This window comes from Oncorhynchus mykiss, chromosome 32 (assembly GCF_013265735.2).
Source record: "Oncorhynchus mykiss isolate Arlee chromosome 32, USDA_OmykA_1.1, whole genome shotgun sequence".
Classification (NCBI taxonomy): domain Eukaryota; kingdom Metazoa; phylum Chordata; class Actinopteri; order Salmoniformes; family Salmonidae; genus Oncorhynchus; species Oncorhynchus mykiss.
The window spans coordinates 9105034-9125033 of NC_050572.1; the positions used below are offsets into that span (position 1 = coordinate 9105034).

At 46.9% G+C, this 20000-nt stretch overlaps 1 protein-coding gene across 10 annotated transcripts in view; it reads left to right on the plus strand.

The window, feature by feature from the left end:
- Nucleotides 1-20000, plus strand: part of LOC110489366 (protein 4.1-like) — a 115901-nt gene that overhangs the window by 58438 nt on the left and 37463 nt on the right. For 9 of the 10 annotated variants that reach the window (XM_036970783.1, XM_036970787.1, XM_036970790.1 and 6 more), the window contains 2 exons: nt 14727-14983; nt 16961-17044. In XM_036970783.1, the coding sequence (XP_036826678.1) occupies nt 14727-14983; nt 16961-17044 (341 nt within the window). The remainder of the gene's footprint in view (nt 1-14726; nt 14984-16960; nt 17045-20000) is intronic. The other variant, XM_036970794.1, reaches the window with a different exon arrangement.

Below are 20000 nucleotides of genomic sequence, written 5' to 3' on the forward strand. Positions count from 1 at the left end.
CAATAAAAATGAAATTATTCAAAATCAACATCCCAATTAGAATTTGGACTAAAATATTTGACAGTGTAATCCTACCAATAGCACTTTATGGAAGTGAGGTTTGGGGGCCACTCAATAAACTGGATTTTAAAATGTGGGACAAACATCCAATTGAAACCCTACATGCAGAATTCTGTCGGAAAATTCTACAAGTCCAGAGAAATACACCAACTAATGCATGTAGGGCAGAATTGGGCCGTTTTCCAGTAATAATGAAAATACAGAAAAGATCATTAAAATTTTGGCTACATCTAAATTCAAGTCCAAATTCGAGTCTGCAATTTAAAGCACTTCAAGCCCAAGAGCTGAGCCCAGAAACGAGCCCTCTCAGTCAGCTGGTGTTGGACCTCACCAATCAAGCTGACACCAGCACTGCTTCAAAAGAAAGAATTCCAATAAACAAAATCATGAACCAATCAAAGGAATCATACTTACAATACTGGAAAAACGAAACAAAATCCCAAAGCCGACTAAATTGCTATCTGACCCTAAACAGAGAATATGAATTGGCTGATTATCTCTACTCTGTCAGAGATACGAAGCAGAGACAGATCCTTACCAAGTACAGGCTGAGTGACCACCGATTGGCAATAGAAACCGGCAGACATAAAAAGACATGGCTACCCAAAGAAGAGCGTGTATGTGGTCACTGCATGACAGGGGAGGTAGAGACAGAGATGCACTTTCTCCTTTACTGTGATAAATATTCCTCACAAAGAGATTCATTATTCACAGAAATGACTACATATATTCCACATTTTTACAAATTGAACCCAGAGGAAAAACTAAGAATACTCATGGGCGAAGGAGCAATGGCTCCTCTTGCAGCCAAATATGTATTTTCCTGCCATAGCCTGAGGGACACTGAATAATAACATCTGCATAGTAAACAGTAACTTACTTATTATTACTATTATTGTTATTACTATAATTATTAATGTTTACTGTAGACTGTTACCATTTTATTGTATTTATTTTTGTATTATTATTTACCACCATTTTATATTATTATTTGCTATCATTTACAATTTTGTTACAATGTATATTGTATACATTGTTGCTTTGGCAATATTGACACAATGTTTTTCATGCCAATAAAGCAGCTTGAATTTGAATTTGAATTTGAGAGAGCGAGAGAGAGAGTGTGTGTGAGAGCGAGAGAGAGAGAGAGAGAGAGAGAGAGAGAGAGAGAGAGAGAGAGAGAGAGAGAGAGAGAGAGAGAGAGAGAGAGAGTGTGTGAGAACGAGAGAGAGAGAGAGTGTGTGTGAGAACGAGAGAGAGAGAGAGAGAGAGAGAGAGAGTGTGTGTGAGAACGAGAGAGAGAGAGAGAGAGAGAGAGTGTGTGTGAGAACGAGAGAGAGAGAGAGAGAGAGAGAGTGTGTGTGAGAACGAGAGAGAGAGCGAGAGAGAGAGTGTGTGTGAGAACGAGAGAGAGAGCGAGAGAGAGAGTGTGTGTGAGAACGAGAGTGTGTGTGAGAGCGAGAGAGAGAGAGAGAGAGAGAGAGAGTGTGTGTGTGAGAGCGAGAGAGAGAGCGAGAGAGAGAGTGTGTGTGAGAGCGAGAGAGAGAGAGAGAGAGAGAGAGAGAGAGAGAGAGAGAGAGAGAGAGAGAGAGAGAGAGAGAGAGAGTGTGTGTGAGAACGAGAGAGAGAGAGAGAGAGAGAGAGAGTGTGTGTGAGAACGAGAGAGAGAGAGAGTGTGTGTGAGAACGAGAGAGAGAGAGAGAGAGAGAGAGAGTGTGTGTGAGAACGAGAGAGAGAGAGAGAGAGTGTGTGTGAGAACGAGAGAGAGAGAGAGAGAGTGTGTGTGAGAACGAGAGAGAGAGCGAGAGAGAGAGTGTGTGTGAGAACGAGAGAGAGAGCGAGAGAGAGAGTGTGTGTGAGAACGAGAGTGTGTGTGAGAGCGAGAGAGAGAGAGAGAGAGAGAGAGAGAGAGAGAGAGAGAGAGTGTGTGTGAGAGCGAGAGAGAGAGAGAGAGAGAGAGAGAGAGAGAGAGAGAGAGAGAGAGAGAGAGTGTGTGTGAGAACGAGAGAGAGAGAGAGAGAGAGAGAGAGTGTGTGTGAGAACGAGAGAGAGAGAGAGAGAGAGAGAGAGTGTGTGTGAGAACGAGAGAGAGAGCGAGAGAGAGAGTGTGTGTGAGAACGAGAGTGTGTGTGAAAGCGAGAGAGAGAGAGAGAGAGAGAGTGTGTGTGAGAACGAGAGAGAGAGAGAGAGAGAGAGAGAGAGTGTGTGTGAGAACGAGAGAGAGAGCGAGAGAGAGAGTGTGTGTGAGAACGAGAGTGTGTGTGAGAGCGAGAGAGAGAGAGAGAGAGAGAGAGAGAGAGAGAGAGAGAACGAGAGAGAGTGAGAACGAGAGAGAGAGAGAGAGAGAGAGAGAGAGAGAGAGAGAGAGAGAGAGAACGAGAGAGAGAGAGAGAGAACGAGAGAGAGAGAGAGTGAGAACGAGAGAGAGAGAGAGTGAGAACGAGAGAGAGAGAGAGAGAGAGAGAGTGTGAGAGAGAGAGTGTGTGTGAGAGAGAGAGAGAGAGTGTGTGTGAGAACGAGAGAGAGAGAGAGAGAGAGTGTGTGTGAGAACGAGAGAGAGAGAGAGAGAGAGAGAGTGTGTGTGAGAACGAGAGAGAGAGAGAGAGAGAGTGTGTGTGAGAACGAGAGAGAGAGAGAGAGAGAGAGAGAGTGTGTGTGAGAACGAGAGAGAGAGAGAGAGAGAGAGAGAGTGTGTGTGAGAACGAGAGAGAGAGCGAGAGAGAGAGTGTGTGTGAGAACGAGAGTGTGTGTGAGAGCGAGAGAGAGAGAGAGAGTTTGTGTGTGTGAGAGAGAGAGCAGAGAGTTTGTGTGTGTGAGAGAGAGAGCAGAGAGTTTGTGTGTGTGTGAGAGAGAGCGATAGAGAGTTTGTGTGTGTGTGAGAGAGAGCGATAGAGAGTTTGTGTGTGTGAGAGAGAGAGCGATAGAGAGTTTGTGTGTGTGAGAGGGAGGGAGAGCGAGCGAGCGAGAGAGAGAGAGAGTGTCTGTGTGTGTGTGTGAGAGAGAGAGAGGGGTCTGCCTTTGTAGTGTGGGTGGTGAAGTAACCGACTTGTCCTTGTTAACCAGCAAGAGGCAAGTCTCTGTGTGTACTTCAGCCCTTCCCAGAGAGGAAAGAAGAGGATGACTGGTTACCATATCAACCCCCACCTCTGTTTGAACATTACCTTCAGGACCATATCAACCCCCACCTCTGTTTGAACATTACCTTCAGGGCCATATCAACCCCCACCTCTGTCTTAACATTACCTTCAGGACCATATCAACCCCCACCTCTGTCTTAACATTACCTTCAGGACCATATCAAACTCCACCTCTGTTTTAACATTACCTTCAGGACCATATCAACCCCCACCTCTGTCTTAACATTACCTTCAGGGCCATATCAACCCCCACCTCTGTCTTAACATTACCTTCAGCACCATATCAACCCCCACCTCTGTTTTAACATTACCTTCAGGACCATATCAACCCCCACCTCTGTTTGAACATTACCTTCAGGGCCATATCAACCCCCACCTCTGTCTTAACATTACCTTCAGGACCATATCAACCCCCACCTCTGTTTTAACATTACCTTCAGGACCATATCAACCCCCACCTCTGTCTTAACATTACCTTCAGGACCATATCAACCCCCACCTCTGTCTTAACATTACCTTCAGGACCATATCAACCCCCACCTCTGTTTTAACATTACCTTCAGGACCATATCAACCCCCACCTCTGTCTTAACATTACCTTCAGGACCATATCAACCCCCACCTCTGTTTTAACATTACCTTCAGGACCATATCAACCCCCACCTCTGTTTGAACATTACCTTCAGGACCATATCAACCCCCACCTCTGTAGGAACATTACCTTCAGGTACAGTGACTGTACTGGCCCACTCCAGGGTTTATTTACCATCTCTATACTAGCCTCTTCTCAACTGCTAAGAGGTACTAGCTAAGTCCTTCTCTCCTCCTCTCTGCTCCTCTCCTCCTCTCTCCTCCCCTCTTCTCTCCTCTCCTCCTCTCTCCTCTCCTCCTCTCTCCTTCTCGTCATCATCCTCTCGGCCTTCTCATCTGGGACACTCTCTCCTCCCCTCCTCTCTCCTCCCCTCCTCTCTCCTCTCCTCCTCTCTCCTCTCCTCCTCTCCTTCTCGTCATCATCCTCTCGGCCTTCTCATCTGGGACACTCTCTCCTCCTCTCTCCTCTCCTTCTCGTCATCATCCTCTCGGCCTTCTCATCTGGGACGCTCTCTCCTCCTCTCTCCTCCTCTCTCCTCTCCTCCTCTCTCCCCTCCTCTCCTCTCCTCCTCTCTCCTCTCCTCCTCTCTCATCTCCTCCTCTCTCCCCTCCTCTCCTCTCCTCCTCTCCTCCTCTCCTTCTCGTCATCATCTTCTCGGTCTTCTCATCTGGGACACTCTCCGTTATGTAACCGTTCCAGATGTAACATCTGTTTTTTTATTTTGACAACGTACGGAAGGCAGGGCACAAGCCACCGATTAATTGTAACCACACAAAACAGATTCACTGTCCTACTCCCTGTGGGCTCTGGCAGCCCCATCTGCCACCTAACTGCGTCTGCTACCACTGTCTCAACACTAAACCCTTAACCCTGGCCAGCCAGTCAGTACAGTACAGGTTGGCTGTAGATAATGTATTCAGCGTATGTACAGTACCTAACCTGAATAACTCTGAGGACGGTTCTGTTTTATCCTGGAGCTGACCGAATACCTGACCTGAATAACTCTGAGGACGGTTCTCCTACTTACCATGTAGCTGACCTCAGAAGATGTACAGAGACAGTGTGCTGAACTTTCTCTGTCATACTGTAGAAAGCGGCTCTCCGACGATGCTCCACGTAACAGTATGTTTCTACCACGTTATCGCTAAGCATTATTCTAATATATAATAAATATATGCCGTTTAGCAGACGCTTTTAATCCAAAGCGACTCTTACGTTTGGGTGGTCCCGGGACACGAACCCAGACCCCTGGCGTTAAAAGTGTCATGCTCTACCAACTGAGCTACAGAGGACGACAAAGAGATTCCTCATGGACTGTCCCAGTCTCTATTCTACTGCTCTTCCTCTGTCATTTCCAGGTTCCCTCTCTGACTCTCCATGCACAGTATGTTCTCTGCCACGTTATCGCTGAATCCTTTGCCGTGCTGATGCCGGTCTCATCCTGGACCTTCCACTGTGTGCTGTCTACAGAGGATCCTGTTGCACAGCTGTCGACCCGCTAACTCCCTCAGTCATGGCAGAGCTGGTTTCATACGCGCGTCGGTTTTTACTTCCGTAACTCGCCGCTCCACTAAGTTATGATGGGTTTAGGTTCGTCTCAGTTGAGAAAACAAGTGTTTGTTGACGATGTATGTTGGTGACCACTTCCCAGTCTGTCTCTTTAAGTGTCACACAAGTGAAGGAGTCATGGAGCGAGGACTCCTAATCTGTTGTCATGGTTTAACCTGTCTCTTCCATCTCCACCACCGTGCTCATCAATCCCAATCCTGCACCTTTCTCAGGTATCCAATCAGGCCTCAGACAGGGCCTTTAACCCCTCCCACTGTCCCGCATCAACCCCTGAATACTTCTGTTTCACGTCAAATGCATTCCTACTTGGCTACAGTATGCATGACCTGTGACCTTACCTCACTGAGGCCTGGTCAGACAATCTGTCATGTCACTCTGAGTCTGCAACATATCTTCTCTATTTCTTTACTTTCTCTTAAGAGACATTTACTGCCACTCTAGAACCAACAAGAGTAGACTCTGAGTAGAATGGCCTGGTACTCTAGAACCAACTAGAGTAGACTCTGAGTAGAATGGCCTGGTACTCTAGAACCAACTAGAGTAGACTCTGAGTAGAATGGCCTGGTACTCTAGAACCAACTAGAGTAGACTCTGAGTAGAATGGCCTGGTACTCTAGAACCAACTAGAGTAGACTCTGAGTAGAATGGCCTGGTACTCTAGAACCAACTAGAGTAGACTCTGAGTAGAATGGCGTGCCACTCTAGAACCAACTAGAGTAGACTCTGAGCAGAATGGCGTGCCACTCTAGAGCCAACTAGAGTAGACTCTGAGTAGAATGGCCTAGTACTCTAGAACCAACTAGAGTAGACACTTGAGTAGAATGGCCTGGTACTCTAGAACCAACTAGAGTAGACTGAGTAGAATGGCCTGGTACTCTAGAACCAACTAGAGTAGACTCTGAGTAGAATGGCGTGCCACTCTAGAACCAACTAGAGTAGACTCTGAGTAGAATGGCGTGCCACTCTAGAACCAACTAGAGTAGACTCTGAGTAGAATGGCCTGGTACTCTAGAACCAACTAGAGTAGACTCTGAGTAGAATGGCCTGGTACTCTAGAACCAACTAGAGTAGACTCTGAGTAGAATGGCGTGCCACTCTAGAACCAACTAGAGTAGACTCTGAGTAGAAGGGCGTGCCACTCTAGAACCAACTAGAGTAGACTGAGTAGAATGGCCTGCCACTCTAGAACCAACTAGAGTAGACTCTGAGTAGAATGGCCTGGTACTCTAGAACCAACTAGAGTAGACTCTGAGTAGAATGGCCTGGTACTCTAGAACCAACTAGAGTAGACTCTGAGTAGAATGGCCTGGTACTCTAGAACCAACTAGAGTAGACTCTGAGTAGAATGGCCTGGTACTCTAGAACCAACTAGAGTAGACTCTGAGTAGAATGGCCTGGTACTCTAGAAACAACTAGAGTAGACTCTGAGTAGAATGGCCTGGTACTCTAGAACCAACTAGAGTAGACTCTGAGTAGAATGGCCTGGTACTCTAGAACCAACTAGAGTAGACTCTGAGCAGAATGGCGTGCCACTCTAGAACCAACTAGAGTAGACTCTGAGTAGAATGGCCTAGTACTCTAGAACCAACTAGAGTAGACACTTGAGTAGAATGGCCTGGTACTCTAGAACCAACTAGAGTAGACTGAGTAGAATGGCCTGGTACTCTAGAACCAATTAGAGTAGACTCTGAGTAGAATGGCGTGCCACTCTAGGACCAACTAGAGTAGACTCTGAGTAGAATGGCGTGCCACTCTAGAACCAACTAGAGTAGACTCTGAGTATAATGGCGTGCCACTATAGAACCAACTAGAGTAGACTCTGAGTAGAATGGCCTGGTACTCTAGAACCAACTAGAGTAGACTCTGAGTAGAATGGCGTGCCACTCTAGAACCAACTAGAGTAGACTCTGAGTAGAATGGCGTGCCACTCTAGAACCAACTAGAGTAGACTCTGAGTAGAATGGCGTGCCACTCTAGAACCAACTAGAATAGACTCTGAGTAGAATGGCGTGCCACTCTAGAACCAACTAGAGTAGACTCTGAGTAGAATGGCGTGCCACTATAGAACCAACTAGAGTAGACTCTGAGTAGAATGGCCTGGTACTCTAGAACCAACTAGAGTAGACTCTGAGTAGAATGGCGTGCCACTCTAGAACCAACTAGAGTAGACTCTGAGTAGAATGGCGTGCCACTCTAGAACCAACTAGAGTAGACTCTGAGTAGAATGGCGTGCCACTCTAGAACCAACTAGAATAGACTCTGAGTAGAATGGCGTGCCACTCTAGAACCAACTAGAATAGACTCTGAGTAGAATGGCGTGCCACGCTACAACACAACTGACTACAGTAGAAAAGCTTATTAGGAGAGAGACAGATGGTGAGAGAGATCAAGATAGAGAAAGAAAGACAGATGGTGAGAGAGGGAGAGAGAGTAATGATGTGTGTGAGAGAGGGTGAGTGGAGAGCAAGCAAGCTGGGAAGAGGAAGTGACAGAGAGAGAAGACAGTGGCATAGAGTGGATATAGGGTGTATATAGTGGGTGTAATAGGGTGTATATAGTGGGTGTAATAGGGTGTATATAGTGGGTGTAATAGGGTGTATATAGTGGGATATCATGCATACAGTGTTATGTAGTGTACGACCTAGAGGCTAGGGTATTATTTGGGATTCAGACCCGTTGAGCTGAACAGTGTGGTGGCCAACCAGTCCAGTGAGCTGAACAGTGTGGTGGCCAACCAGTCCAGTGAGCTGAACACAGTGTGATGGCCAACCAGTCCAGTGAGATGAACAGTGTGGTGGCCAACCAGTCCAGTGAGCTGAACACAGTGTGACGGCCAACCAGTCCAGTGAGATGAACAGTGTGGTGGCCAACCAGTCCAGTGAGCTGAACAGTGTGACGGCCAACCAGTCCAGTGAGCTGAACACAGTGTGACGGCCAACCAGTCCAGTGAGATGAACAATGTGATGGCCAACCAGTCCAGTGAGCTGAACACAGTGTGACGGCCAACCAGTCCAGTGAGATGAACAATGTGATGGCCAACCAGTCCAGTGAGCTGAACACAGTGTGACGGCCAACCAGTCCAGTGAGATGAACAGTGTGATGGCCAACCAGTCCAGTGAGCTGAACACAGTGTGATGGCCAACCAGTCCAGTGACCTGAACACAGTGTGATGGCCAACCAGTCCAGTGAGCTGAACACAGTGTGACGGCCAACCAGTCCAGTGAGATGAACAGTGTGACGGCCAACCAGTCCAGTGAGCTGAACACAGTGTGACGGCCAACCAGTCCAGTGAGATGAACAGTGTGGTGGCCAACCAGTCCAGTGAGCTGAACACAGTGTGATGGCCAACCAGTCCAGTGACCTGAACACAGTGTGATGGCCAACCAGTCCAGTGAGCTGAACACAGTGTGACGGCCAACCAGTCCAGTGAGATGAACAGTGTGACGGCCAACCAGTCCAGTGAGCTGAACACAGTGTGACGGCCAACCAGTCCAGTGAGATGAACAGTGTGACGGCCAACCAGTCCAGTGAGCTGAACACAATGTGATGGCCAACCAGTCCAGCGAGCCAAAGAGTCTTGAACTCGAGGGTAGCGTGTGTCCAGGGAAATAAACTGTATGATCTCCCCCATTTGCACGAGACACTTAATAGGAAAGGTGATAGGAAAGGTGATAGGGAAGGTGTATCGCCTGGTTGCTTTTAGCTACCGTGTTCAGTATTGAAGCCTATTAAAATAAACCTCATTTTCTTTTAGTTGCAAGTTTGCAGTCTTTTGTAAAAGCATGCTGTTATGAACATGCATTCTGTTGACTTGGCTCTCAGTAGCCTACCTCTACTTCTCAGCGTGAAATCCTATTCAAAACCTCCTTCTCTGTTAGTTGCGAGTCTGGCTGCAATATTTGTCAGCATCTCAGTGATGTGCAGTAGAATCCTGCTGTTCTGAACACGTGTTCTCTTGAGGAGCCGGCCCTCAGACCAACTCACTGGGCTGGTCAGAGGAATGGCCCTAAAAAGACTCCAGCCACCCAAGAGGCTTCTAAACAGCTTCTACCCCCATGAGACTCCTGAACACAATATGTTCAAATGGTTACCCAGACTATTTGCATTGCCCCCTCCCCTCTCTCCCCCTCTTTACGCCACTGCTACTCTCTGTTGCCATCTATGTATAGTCACTTTAATAATTCTACCTACATGTACATAGTACCTCAAATACCCGGTGCCCCTGTACATTGACTCTGTATCGGTACCCCCCTGTATTATACAGTGCCTTGCGAAAGTATTCGGCCCCCTTGAACTTTGCGACCTTTTGCCACATTTCAGGCTTCAAACATAAAGATATAAAACTGTATTTTTTTGTGAAGAATCAACAACAAGTGGGACACAATCATGAAGTGGAATGACATTTATTGGATATTTAAAACTTTTTTTAACAAATCAAAAACTGAAAAATTGGGCGTGCAAAATTATTCAGCCCCCTTAAGTTAATACTTTGTAGCGCCACCTTTTGCTGCGATTACAGCTGTAAGTCGCTTGGGGTATGTCTCTATCAGTTTTGCACATCGAGAGACTGACATTTTTTCCCATTCCTCCTTGCAAAACAGCTCGAGCTCAGTGAGGTTGGATGGAGAGCATTTGTGAACAGCAGTTTTCAGTTCTTTCCACAGATTCTCGATTGGATTCAGGTCTGGACTTTGACTTGGCCATTCTAACACCTGGATATGTTTATTTTTGAACCATTCCATTGTAGATTTTGCTTTATGTTTTGGATCATTGTCTTGTTGGAAGACAAATCTCCGTCCCAGTCTCAGGTCTTTTGCAGACTCCATCAGGTTTTCTTCCAGAATGGTCCTGCACTTGGCTCCATCCATCTTCCCATCAATTTTAACCATCTTCCCTGTCCCTGCTGAAGAAAAGCAGGCCCAAACCATGATGCTGCCACCACCATGTTTGACAGTGGGGATGGTGTGTTCAGCTGTGTTGCTTTTACGCCAAACATAACGTTTTGCATTGTTGCCAAAAAGTTCAATTTTGGTTTCATCTGACCAGAGCACCTTCTTCCACATGTTTGGTGTGTCTCCCAGGTGGCTTGTGGCAAACTTTAAACAATACTTTTTATGGAAATCTTTAAGAAATGGCTTTCTTCTTGCCACTCTTCCATAAAGGCCAGATTTGTGCAATATACGACTGATTGTTGTCCTATGGACAGAGTCTCCCACCTCAGCTGTAGATCTCTGCAGTTCATCCAGAGTGATCATGGGCCTCTTGGCTGCATCTCTGATCAGTCTTCTCCTTGTATGAGCTGAAAGTTTAGAGGGACGGCCAGGTCTTGGTAGATTTGCAGTGGTCTGATACTCCTTCCATTTCAATATTATCGATTGCACAGTGCTCCTTGGGATGTTTAAAGCTTTTTGTATCCAAATCCGGCTTTAAACTTCTTCACAACAGTATCTCGGACCTGCCTGGTGTGTTCCTTGTTCTTCATGATGCTCTCTGCGCTTTTAACGGACCTCTGAGACTATCACAGTGCAGGTGCATTTATACGGAGACTTGATTACACACAGGTGGATTGTATTTATCATCATTAGTCATTTAGGTCAACATTGGATCATTCAGAGATCCTCACTGAACTTCTGGAGAGAGTTTGCTGCACTGAAAGTAAAGGGGCTGAATAGTTTTGCACGCCCAATTTTTCAGTTTTTGATTTGTTAAAAAAGTTTGAAATATCCAATAAATGTCGTTCCACTTCATGATTGTGTCCCACTTGTTGTTGATTCTTCACAAAAAAATACAGTTTTATATCTTTATGTTTGAAGCCTGAAATGTGGCAAAAGGTCGCAAAGTTTAAGGGGGCCGAATACTTTCGCAAGGCACTGTATATGGTTATTTTACTGCTGCTCTTTAATTACTTGTTACTTTTATCTCTTATTCTTATCCATATTTTTTTTTAACTGCATTGTTGGTTAGGGGCTCGTAAGTAAGCATTTCACTGTAAGGTCTACTACACCTGTGGTATTCGGCACATTTGACTAATAAAATTTGATTTGTTTATCTATCCTCCTGATCTGAGGACCAGAGGAGCTTGTTTATCGATCCTCCTAATCTGCATCTGAACTGCGAATTTCAGGACATTTGGAATTACAAGACAAACTTGCTCTCTCGGCTCTCAGCTCAACATTGCCATCTGCTGGTCGCTGTACCACGGTACAGTGCAATGGATTTTGTTAAAGTACTGTACAGCCCAAAACACAGTCCTTTATTTGTCTCTGCTCATGGCCTCAGCTGCTGTCTTCATAATGATAATACATGGGTTTTATATTAGGAGCATTTCAAGGACCCTAAGACCCATCATTAAGGACCCTAAGACCCATCATCAAGGACCCTAAGACCCATCATCAAGGACCCTAAGACCCATCATCAAGGACCCTAAGACCCATCATCAAGGACCCTAAGACCCATCATCAAGGACCCTTAGACCCATCATCAAGGACCCTAAGACCCATCATCAAGGACCCTAAGACCCATCATCAAGGACCCTAAGACCCATCATCAAGGACCCTAAGATCCATCATCAAGGACCCTAAGACCCATCATCAAGGACCCTAAGACCCATCATCAAGGACCCTAAGACCCATCACCAAGGACCCTAAGACCCATCACCAAGGACCCTAAGATGCTTGTCTTGTCCCATCATCAAGGACCCTCAGACCCATCATCAAGGACCCTAAGACCCATCATCAAGGACCCTAAGACCCATCATCAAGGACCCTCAGACCCATCATCAAGGACCCTTAGACCCATCATCAAGGACCCTAAGACCCATCATCAAGGACCCTAAGACCCATCACCAAGGACCCTAAGATGCTTGTCTTGTCCCATCATCAAGGACCCTCAGACCCATCATCAAGGACCCTAAGACCCATCACCAAGGACCCTAAGATGCTTGTCTTGTCCCATCATCTTTAAAAAAAATCTTTAATCACAGCCTTTTTACTGTAATGATGATTGATCTCAACACCTTCAGCAGCTGTTGATGTTCCGGCTGAGGTGGAGGTGGAGGTGGTAGGGGCAGGAGGTCTCAGAGAGAGAAGGATGTCTGGTTCGTCCTGTTGGACCCCTGCCCCCTCACCCCCTTCAACCCCTGCCCCCTCACCTCCCCTAACTTTCCCCAAATTCATGCTCCAGACCCTGACAGAGCCGTGGCTGGTGGACCAAAGTCTTGGCTGCAGTAGCAGTGGTGGTCCTTGGGCCGGAGCCCCGAGGAAGAGGAGGGAGCGAGTGGAGGCCCAACAGACAGCCCTGGACACCCCCAGAGGCTGGCCTTGCTGGAGGAGGAGATCCAGAGTTAGAGCAGGAGACAGCCACCATCCTGGGGGATAGGATGAGCAGGCTTGAGGGACCAGGACTGATGGTTTGTGCTGATGGACCACGACCCGCTGCTTGAAATGTCTGCTGGAATATGTGGCTTTGCTTTGGTTCCTGAGAAACCCCAAGCACATACAGGAAGAGTAGCTTGAAGGAGAGTCCCTCCACCCTGCGCTTACTCACCCAGGGACTGACCTTGTTCTTCAAGAGACAACGCCACACTTAACAAGCTGCTGTGTTATGTTGTCAACTCGAAATGTCTGCTGGAATATGTGGCTTTGCTTTGGTTCCTGAGAAACCCCAAGCACATACAGGAAGAGTAGCTTGAAGGAGAGTCCCTCCACCCTGCGCCTACTCACCCAGGGATTGACCTTGTTCTTCAAGAGACAACGCCAGACTTAACAAGCTGCTTGCTGTGTTATGTTGTCAACTCGAAATGTCTACTGCAATATGTGGCTTTGCTTTGCTCCCAGAGGACAATGTTACATTATTAGCCACAGCAGCTGCTGAGCCTGTGTGTGAACTAAATGACAAATCTATACGACTTCCTGTGGGATCCCGTCAGTCCCAAGACATCCACTGTTCCGTGTGGCAAATGGCAGAAGGCTTAAAATAACTCTACGACGCTACAGAAGAAGAAGAAGAATGGGGTCTAACTTTTTATCAATTATACTAGTCTTAATAGTCTTAACTTTCACAAGTGGAAACTTCTCATTGTGAGGATATCATGACCCCCGCCACACGCTTCTCTTGTATAACCACAGCTTGATATCGTCTGTTTCTTCCTCTGAAGTACTTTGCTCAGCTATGGATGTCTTGTCCTGGCCCCGTTGTGTTCTCACTTGGCTTTGCAGCAGATAGGTAGAGAAGAATTCTACTTGGCTTTGCAGCAGATAGGTAGAGAAGAATTCTACTTGGCTTTGCAGCAGCTGGTAAAGAGGAATCCTACTTGGCTTTACAGCAGCTGGTAGAGAAGAATGTTACTTGGCTTTGCAGCAGCTGGTAGAGAAGAATCCTACTTGGCTTTACAGCAGATAGGTAGAGAAGAATCCTACTTGGCTTTGCAGCAGATAGGTAGAGAATAATCCTACTTGGCTTTGCAGCAGATAGGTAGAGAAGAATCCTACTTGGCTTTCCAGCAGATAGGTAGAGAAGAATGCTACTTGGCTTTGCAGCAGATAGGTAGAGAAGAATTCTACTTGGCTTTCCAGCAGATACGTAGAGAAGAATCCTACTTGGCTTTCCAGCAGATACATAGAGAAGAATCCTACTTGGCTTTCCAGCAGATAGGTAGAGAAGAATGCTACTTGGCTTTGCAGCAGCTGGTAAAGAGGAATTCTACTTCCACAGAAAGAAGTGTGGCACTTTGTTTGGTCACATACCACCAGTCTCAGGCCATAGGATGCTGTCTGTGATTGGTTCTCCCTCTCTTCGGTGCCAGTAAAGGGTGACTGGTTTGAGTTGTTGGATTGTTCACCTCCTCCAGAGCCAATCCCAGTCCCAACTCTCATACCCACCTGTACAGCCTCAAGTCTATGTAATTGCGCTGCGCCCTGGTGGTCACACGAGTAACTGCCTTCAATAAGGTGCCGTATGGGGCAATTTGTACATGTTTTATGAAGTGTGTGTACCTGTGTGTGTGTGTGTGTGTGTGTGCCTGTATGTGTGTGCCTGTGTGTGTGTGTGCCTGTGTGTGTGTGCCTGTGTGTGTGTGTGTGCCTGTGTGTGTATGTGTGTGCCTGTATGTGTGTGTGCCTGTATGTGTGTGTGCCTGTGTGTGTGTGTGTGTGTGTGTGTGTGTGTCTGTATGTGTGTGTGTGCCTGTATGTGTGTGTGCCTGTGTGTGTGTGTGTGTGTGTGAGTGTGTGTGTGCCTGTATGTGTGTGTGTGCCTGTATGTGTGTGTGTGCCTGTATGTGTGTGTGTGTGTGTGTGTGTGTGTGTGTTTTATTATGTTGAGTGTGAACTCTCCTCTCCTCTCCCTCCACTCCTCCCGTTCCCCTACAGCCATGGTGTCCACTCCAGACAAGAGCACTCGTCCTGTCAGTGCTCCCATCATGTCCCCCATCTCTCCCGGGGATGTCGCACCGTCCCCTGTGACCTCGGGCCTGCCTCGCGGTGAGCGGCGAGAAGCCTCCACCCCCACGGTTCGCAAGTCCCGCTCAGCAGAGAGGAAAACCAAAGAAGAGGCCAAGGTGGAGAGCAAGGTGACAGAGGTCTCCAAGACACAGAGCTCCAGACCACAGTCCACCCCAGAGTTCAAGGTATTACACACATACATACGCTCACTGAATCAGGCCAGGACACACTGCAACTCTCTTGGGATGTAACAGGATGTTGTCTCACTGCATGATGATGTCATTTCTATCAGCGCTACTACAGAACACATTGTACAGTGTTTAATTGGTCACTCACTGAACCAGGTTGATTACACAAGGATGACAGAATTGCTAACAACAAATTGAAATGCAAGACAGCAGTTCACATGTACAGTTGAAGTCGGAAGTTTTGCATAAATACACTTAGGTTGGAGTCATTAAAACTCTGTTTTTCAACCACTCCACAAATTTCTTGTTAACAAACTATAGTTTTGGCAAGTCGGTCAGGACATCTACTTTGTGCATGACACAAGTCATAATTCCAGCAATTGTTTACAGACAGATTATTTCACTTATAATTCACTGTATCCCAATTCCAGTGGGTCAGAAGTTTACATACACTAAGTTGACTGTGCCTTTAAACAGTTTGGAAAATTCCAGAAAATTATGTCATGACTTTAGAAGCTTCTGATAGGCTAATTGACATAATTTGAGTAAATTGGAGGTGTACCTGTGGATGTATTTCAAGGCCTACCTTCAAACTCAGTGCCTCTTTGCTTGACATCATGGGAAAATCAAAATAAATCAGCCAAGACCTCAGAAAAAAGATTGTAGACCTCCACAAGTCTGGTTCATCCTTGGGAGCAATTTCCAAACACCTGAAGGTACCACGTTCATCTGTACAAACAATAGTACGCCAGTATAAACACCATAGGACCACGCAGCCGTCATACCGCTCAGGAAGGAGACGCGTTCTGTCTCCTAGAGATGAGGAGCGAAAAGTGCAAATCAATCCCAGGACAACAGCAAAGGATCTTGTGAAGATGCTGGAGGAAACAGGTACAAAAGTATCTATATCCACAGTAAAACGAGTCCTATATCGACATAACCTGAAAGGCCGCTCAGCAAGGAAGAAGCCACTGCTCCAAAACCGCCATAAAAAAGCCAGACTACGGTTTACAACTGCACATGGGGACAAAGATTGTACTTTTTGAAGAAATGTCCTCTGGTCTGATGAAACAAAAATAGAACTGTTTGGCCATAATGACCATCGTTATTTTTGGAGGATAAAGGGTGCCGAAGAACACCATCCCAACCGTGAAGCACGGGGCTGGCAGCATTATGTTGTGGAGGTGCTTTGCTGCAGGAGGCACTGGTGCCCCTCACAAAATAGATGGCATCATGAGGTAGGAAAATTATGTGGATATATTGAAGCAACATCTCAAGACATCAGTCAGGAAGTTCAAGATTGGTTGCAAATGGGTCTTCCAAATGAACGATGACCCCAAGCATACTTTCAAACTAGTGGCAAAATGGCTTAACGACAACAAAGTCAAGGTATTGGAGTGGCCATCACAAAGCCTTGACCTCAATCCCATAGAACATTTGTGGGCAGAACTGAAAAAGCGTTTGAGAGCAAGCAAGGAGGCCTACAAACCTGATTCAGTTACACCAGTTCTGTCAGGAGGAATGGACCAAAATTCACCCAATTTATTATGGGTTGCTTGTGGAAGGCTACCCGAAACATTTGACCCAACTTCTGACCCACTGGGAATGTGATGAAAGAAATGATAGCTAAAATACATAATTCTCTCTACTATTATTCTGATATTTCACATTCTTAAAATAAAGTGGTGATCCTAACTAACCTAAGACAGGGACATTTTACTAGGATTAAATGTCAGGAATTGTAAAATAAACTGAGTTTAAATGTATTTGGCTGAGGTGTATGTAAACTTCCGACTTCAACTGTATTTAGGCTTTATAGAGTATCACTGTTTAACAATGGGAGGCGTATCCATAGACCTCATTTGGGTGTACCAAAAGCCTGTGCTCCAGTTAGAGCATAGCAGCGCCGCCCTGTTGGCAGACCACTGTAGTGCGTGAGCTCTGAGCTGTCTGTGTGATATGCCACCACTGCAGAGGGAGGGAGCCAGGAGGAGTAGGCATCATGCCCCTGCAGTCACCACCACCACCAACGGGACAGAGAGAGAGAGAAAGAGCCAGGTTTGTGGCCTTATCGACGCCTAGCTAGCACAGCATGAGACGCGTGTACCAACTGTATGCATGTGACTGATATATGAATACTTGGGGCCTTGGTTTTAACATTAGACACATACCGACTGTATGAGTCTGACTAATATATACATGGGGAGGGTTATAATACTAAGAGACATTAGTACTGTCTGTCTGTCTGTCTGTCTGTCTGTGTCTCTAAAATACCGATGGCTGGGGTTTTAACGTCTGTCTGTCTGTCTGTCTGTCTGTCTAAAATACCGATGGCTGGGGTTTTAACATCTGTCTGTCTGTCTGTTTGTGTCTGACTAAAATATACTTGTGGAGGGTTACAACCATAACATTAGTATTACTACTGTATGTGTAGTCTCTCATGCCAGACTCACGGCAGCTGTGAGTCTCTCTACGATATGTGTAGTCTCGCATGCCAGACTCACGGCAGCTGTGAGTCTCTCTACTGTATGTGTAGTCTCGCATGCCAGACTCACGGCAGCTGTGAGTCTCTCTACTGTATGTGTAGTCTCGCATGCCAGACTCACAGCAGCTGTGAGTCTCTCTACGGTATGTGTAGTCTCTCATGCCAGACTCACGGCAGCTGTGAGTCTCTCTACGGTATGTGTAGTCTCGCATGCCAGACTCACGGCAGCTGTGAGTCTCTCTACGGTATGTGTAGTCTCGCATGCCAGACTCACGGCAGCTGTGAGTCTCTCTACTGTATGTGTAGTCTCGCATGCCAGACTCACAGCAGCTGTGAGTCTCTCTACGGTATGTGTAGTCTCTCATGCCAGACTCACGGCAGCTGTGAGTCTCTCTACGGTATGTGTAGTCTCGCATGCCAGACTCACGGCAGCTGTGAGTCTCTCTACTGTATGTGTAGTCTCGCATGCCAGACTCACAGCAGCTGTGAGTCTCTCTACGGTATGTGTAGTCTCGCATGCCAGACTCACGGCAGCTGTGAGTCTCTCTACTGTATGTGTAGTCTCGCATGCCAGACTCACAGCAGCTGTGAGTCTCTCTACGGTATGTGTAGTCTCTCATGCCAGACTCACGGCAGCTGTGAGTCTCTCTACTGTATGTGTAGTCTCTCATGCCAGACTCACGGCAGCTGTGAGTCTCTCTACGGTATGTGTAGTCTCTCATGCCAGAATCACGGTAGCTGTGAGTCTCTCTACTGTATGTGTAGTCTCTCATGCCAGACTCACGGCAGCTGTGAGTCTCTTTACTGTATGTGTAGTCTCTCATGCCAGACTCACAGCAGCTGTGAGTCTCTCTACGGTATGTGTAGTCTCTCATGCCAGACTCACGGCAGCTGTGAGTCTCTTTACTGTATGTGTAGTCTCTCATGCCAGACTCACAGCAGCTGTGAGTCTCTCTACTGTATGTGTAGTCTCTCATGCCAGACTCACGGCAGCTGTGAGTCTCTCTACTGTATGTGTAGTCTCTCATGCCAGACTCACGGCAGCTGTGAGTCTCTCTAGTGTATGTGTAGTCTCTCATGCCAGACTCACGGCAGCTGTGAGTCTCTCTACTGTATGTGTAGTCTCGCATGCCAGACTCACAGCAGCTGTGAGTCTCTCTACTGTATGTGTAGTCTCGCATGCCAGACTCACAGCAGCTGTGAGTCTCTCTACGGTATGTGTAGTCTCTCATGCCAGACTCACGGCAGCTGTGAGTCTCTCTACTGTATGTGTAGTCTCGCATGCCAGACTCACAGCAGCTGTGAGTCTCTCTACGGTATGTGTAGTCTCTCATGCCAGACTCACGGCAGCTGTGAGTCTCTCTACTGTATGTGTAGTCTCGCATGCCAGACTCACAGCAGCTGTGAGTCTCTCTACGGTATGTGTAGTCTCTCATGCCAGACTCACGGCAGCTGTGAGTCTCTCTACTGTATGTGTAGTCTCGCATGCCAGACTCACGGCAGCTGTGAGTCTCTCTACGGTATGTGTAGTCTCTCATGCCAGACTCACGGCAGCTGTGAGTCTCTCTACTGTATGTGTAGTCTCGCATGCCAGACTCACAGCAGCTGTGAGTCTCTCTACGGTATGTGTAGTCTCTCATGCCAGACTCACGGCAGCTGTGAGTCTCTCTACTGTATGTGTAGTCTCGCATGCCAGACTCACAGAAGCTGTGAGTCTCTCTACGGTATGTGTAGTCTCTCATGCCAGACTCACGGCAGCTGTGAGTCTCTCTACTGTATGTGTATTCTCTCATGCCAGACTCACGACAGCTGTGAGTCTCTACTGTATGTGTAGTCTCTCATGCCAGAATCACGGCAGCTGTGAGTCTCTCTACTGTATGTGTAGTCTCTCATGCCAGACTCACGGCAGCTGTGAGTCTCTCTACTGTATGTGTAGTCTCGTATGCCAGACTCACGGCAGCTGTGAGTCTCTCTACTGTATCAAATCAAATGTTATTTGTCACATGCGCCGAATACAACAGTGAAATGCTTACTTACAAGCCCTTAACCAACAATGCCATTTTTAAGAAAAAATATGAAATGTATTTACTAAATAAACTAAAGTGAAAAATAAAAGAGCTAAAATAACAATAACGATAGGGGGTACCATTGCCGAGTCAACGTGCGGGGGTACAGGTTAGGCGAGGTAATGGAGGTAATATGTACATGTAGGTAGGGGTAAACAGTGAGTAGCAGCAGCGTAAAAAAAGGGAGGGGGGGGTCAATACAAATAGTCCAGGTAGCCATTTGATTAGCTGTTCAGGAGTCTTATGGCTTGGGGGGGTAGAAGATGTTAAAAATCCTTTTGGACCTAAACTTGGCGCTTCAGTACTGCTTGCCGTGTGGTAGCAGAGAGAACAGTCTCTGAATAGGGTGGCTGGAGTCTTTGGTTATTTTTAGGGCCTTCCTCTGACACCGCCTGGTATAGAGGTCCTGGATGGCAGGAAGCTTGGCCCCAGTGATGTACTGGGCCGTACGCATTACCCTCTG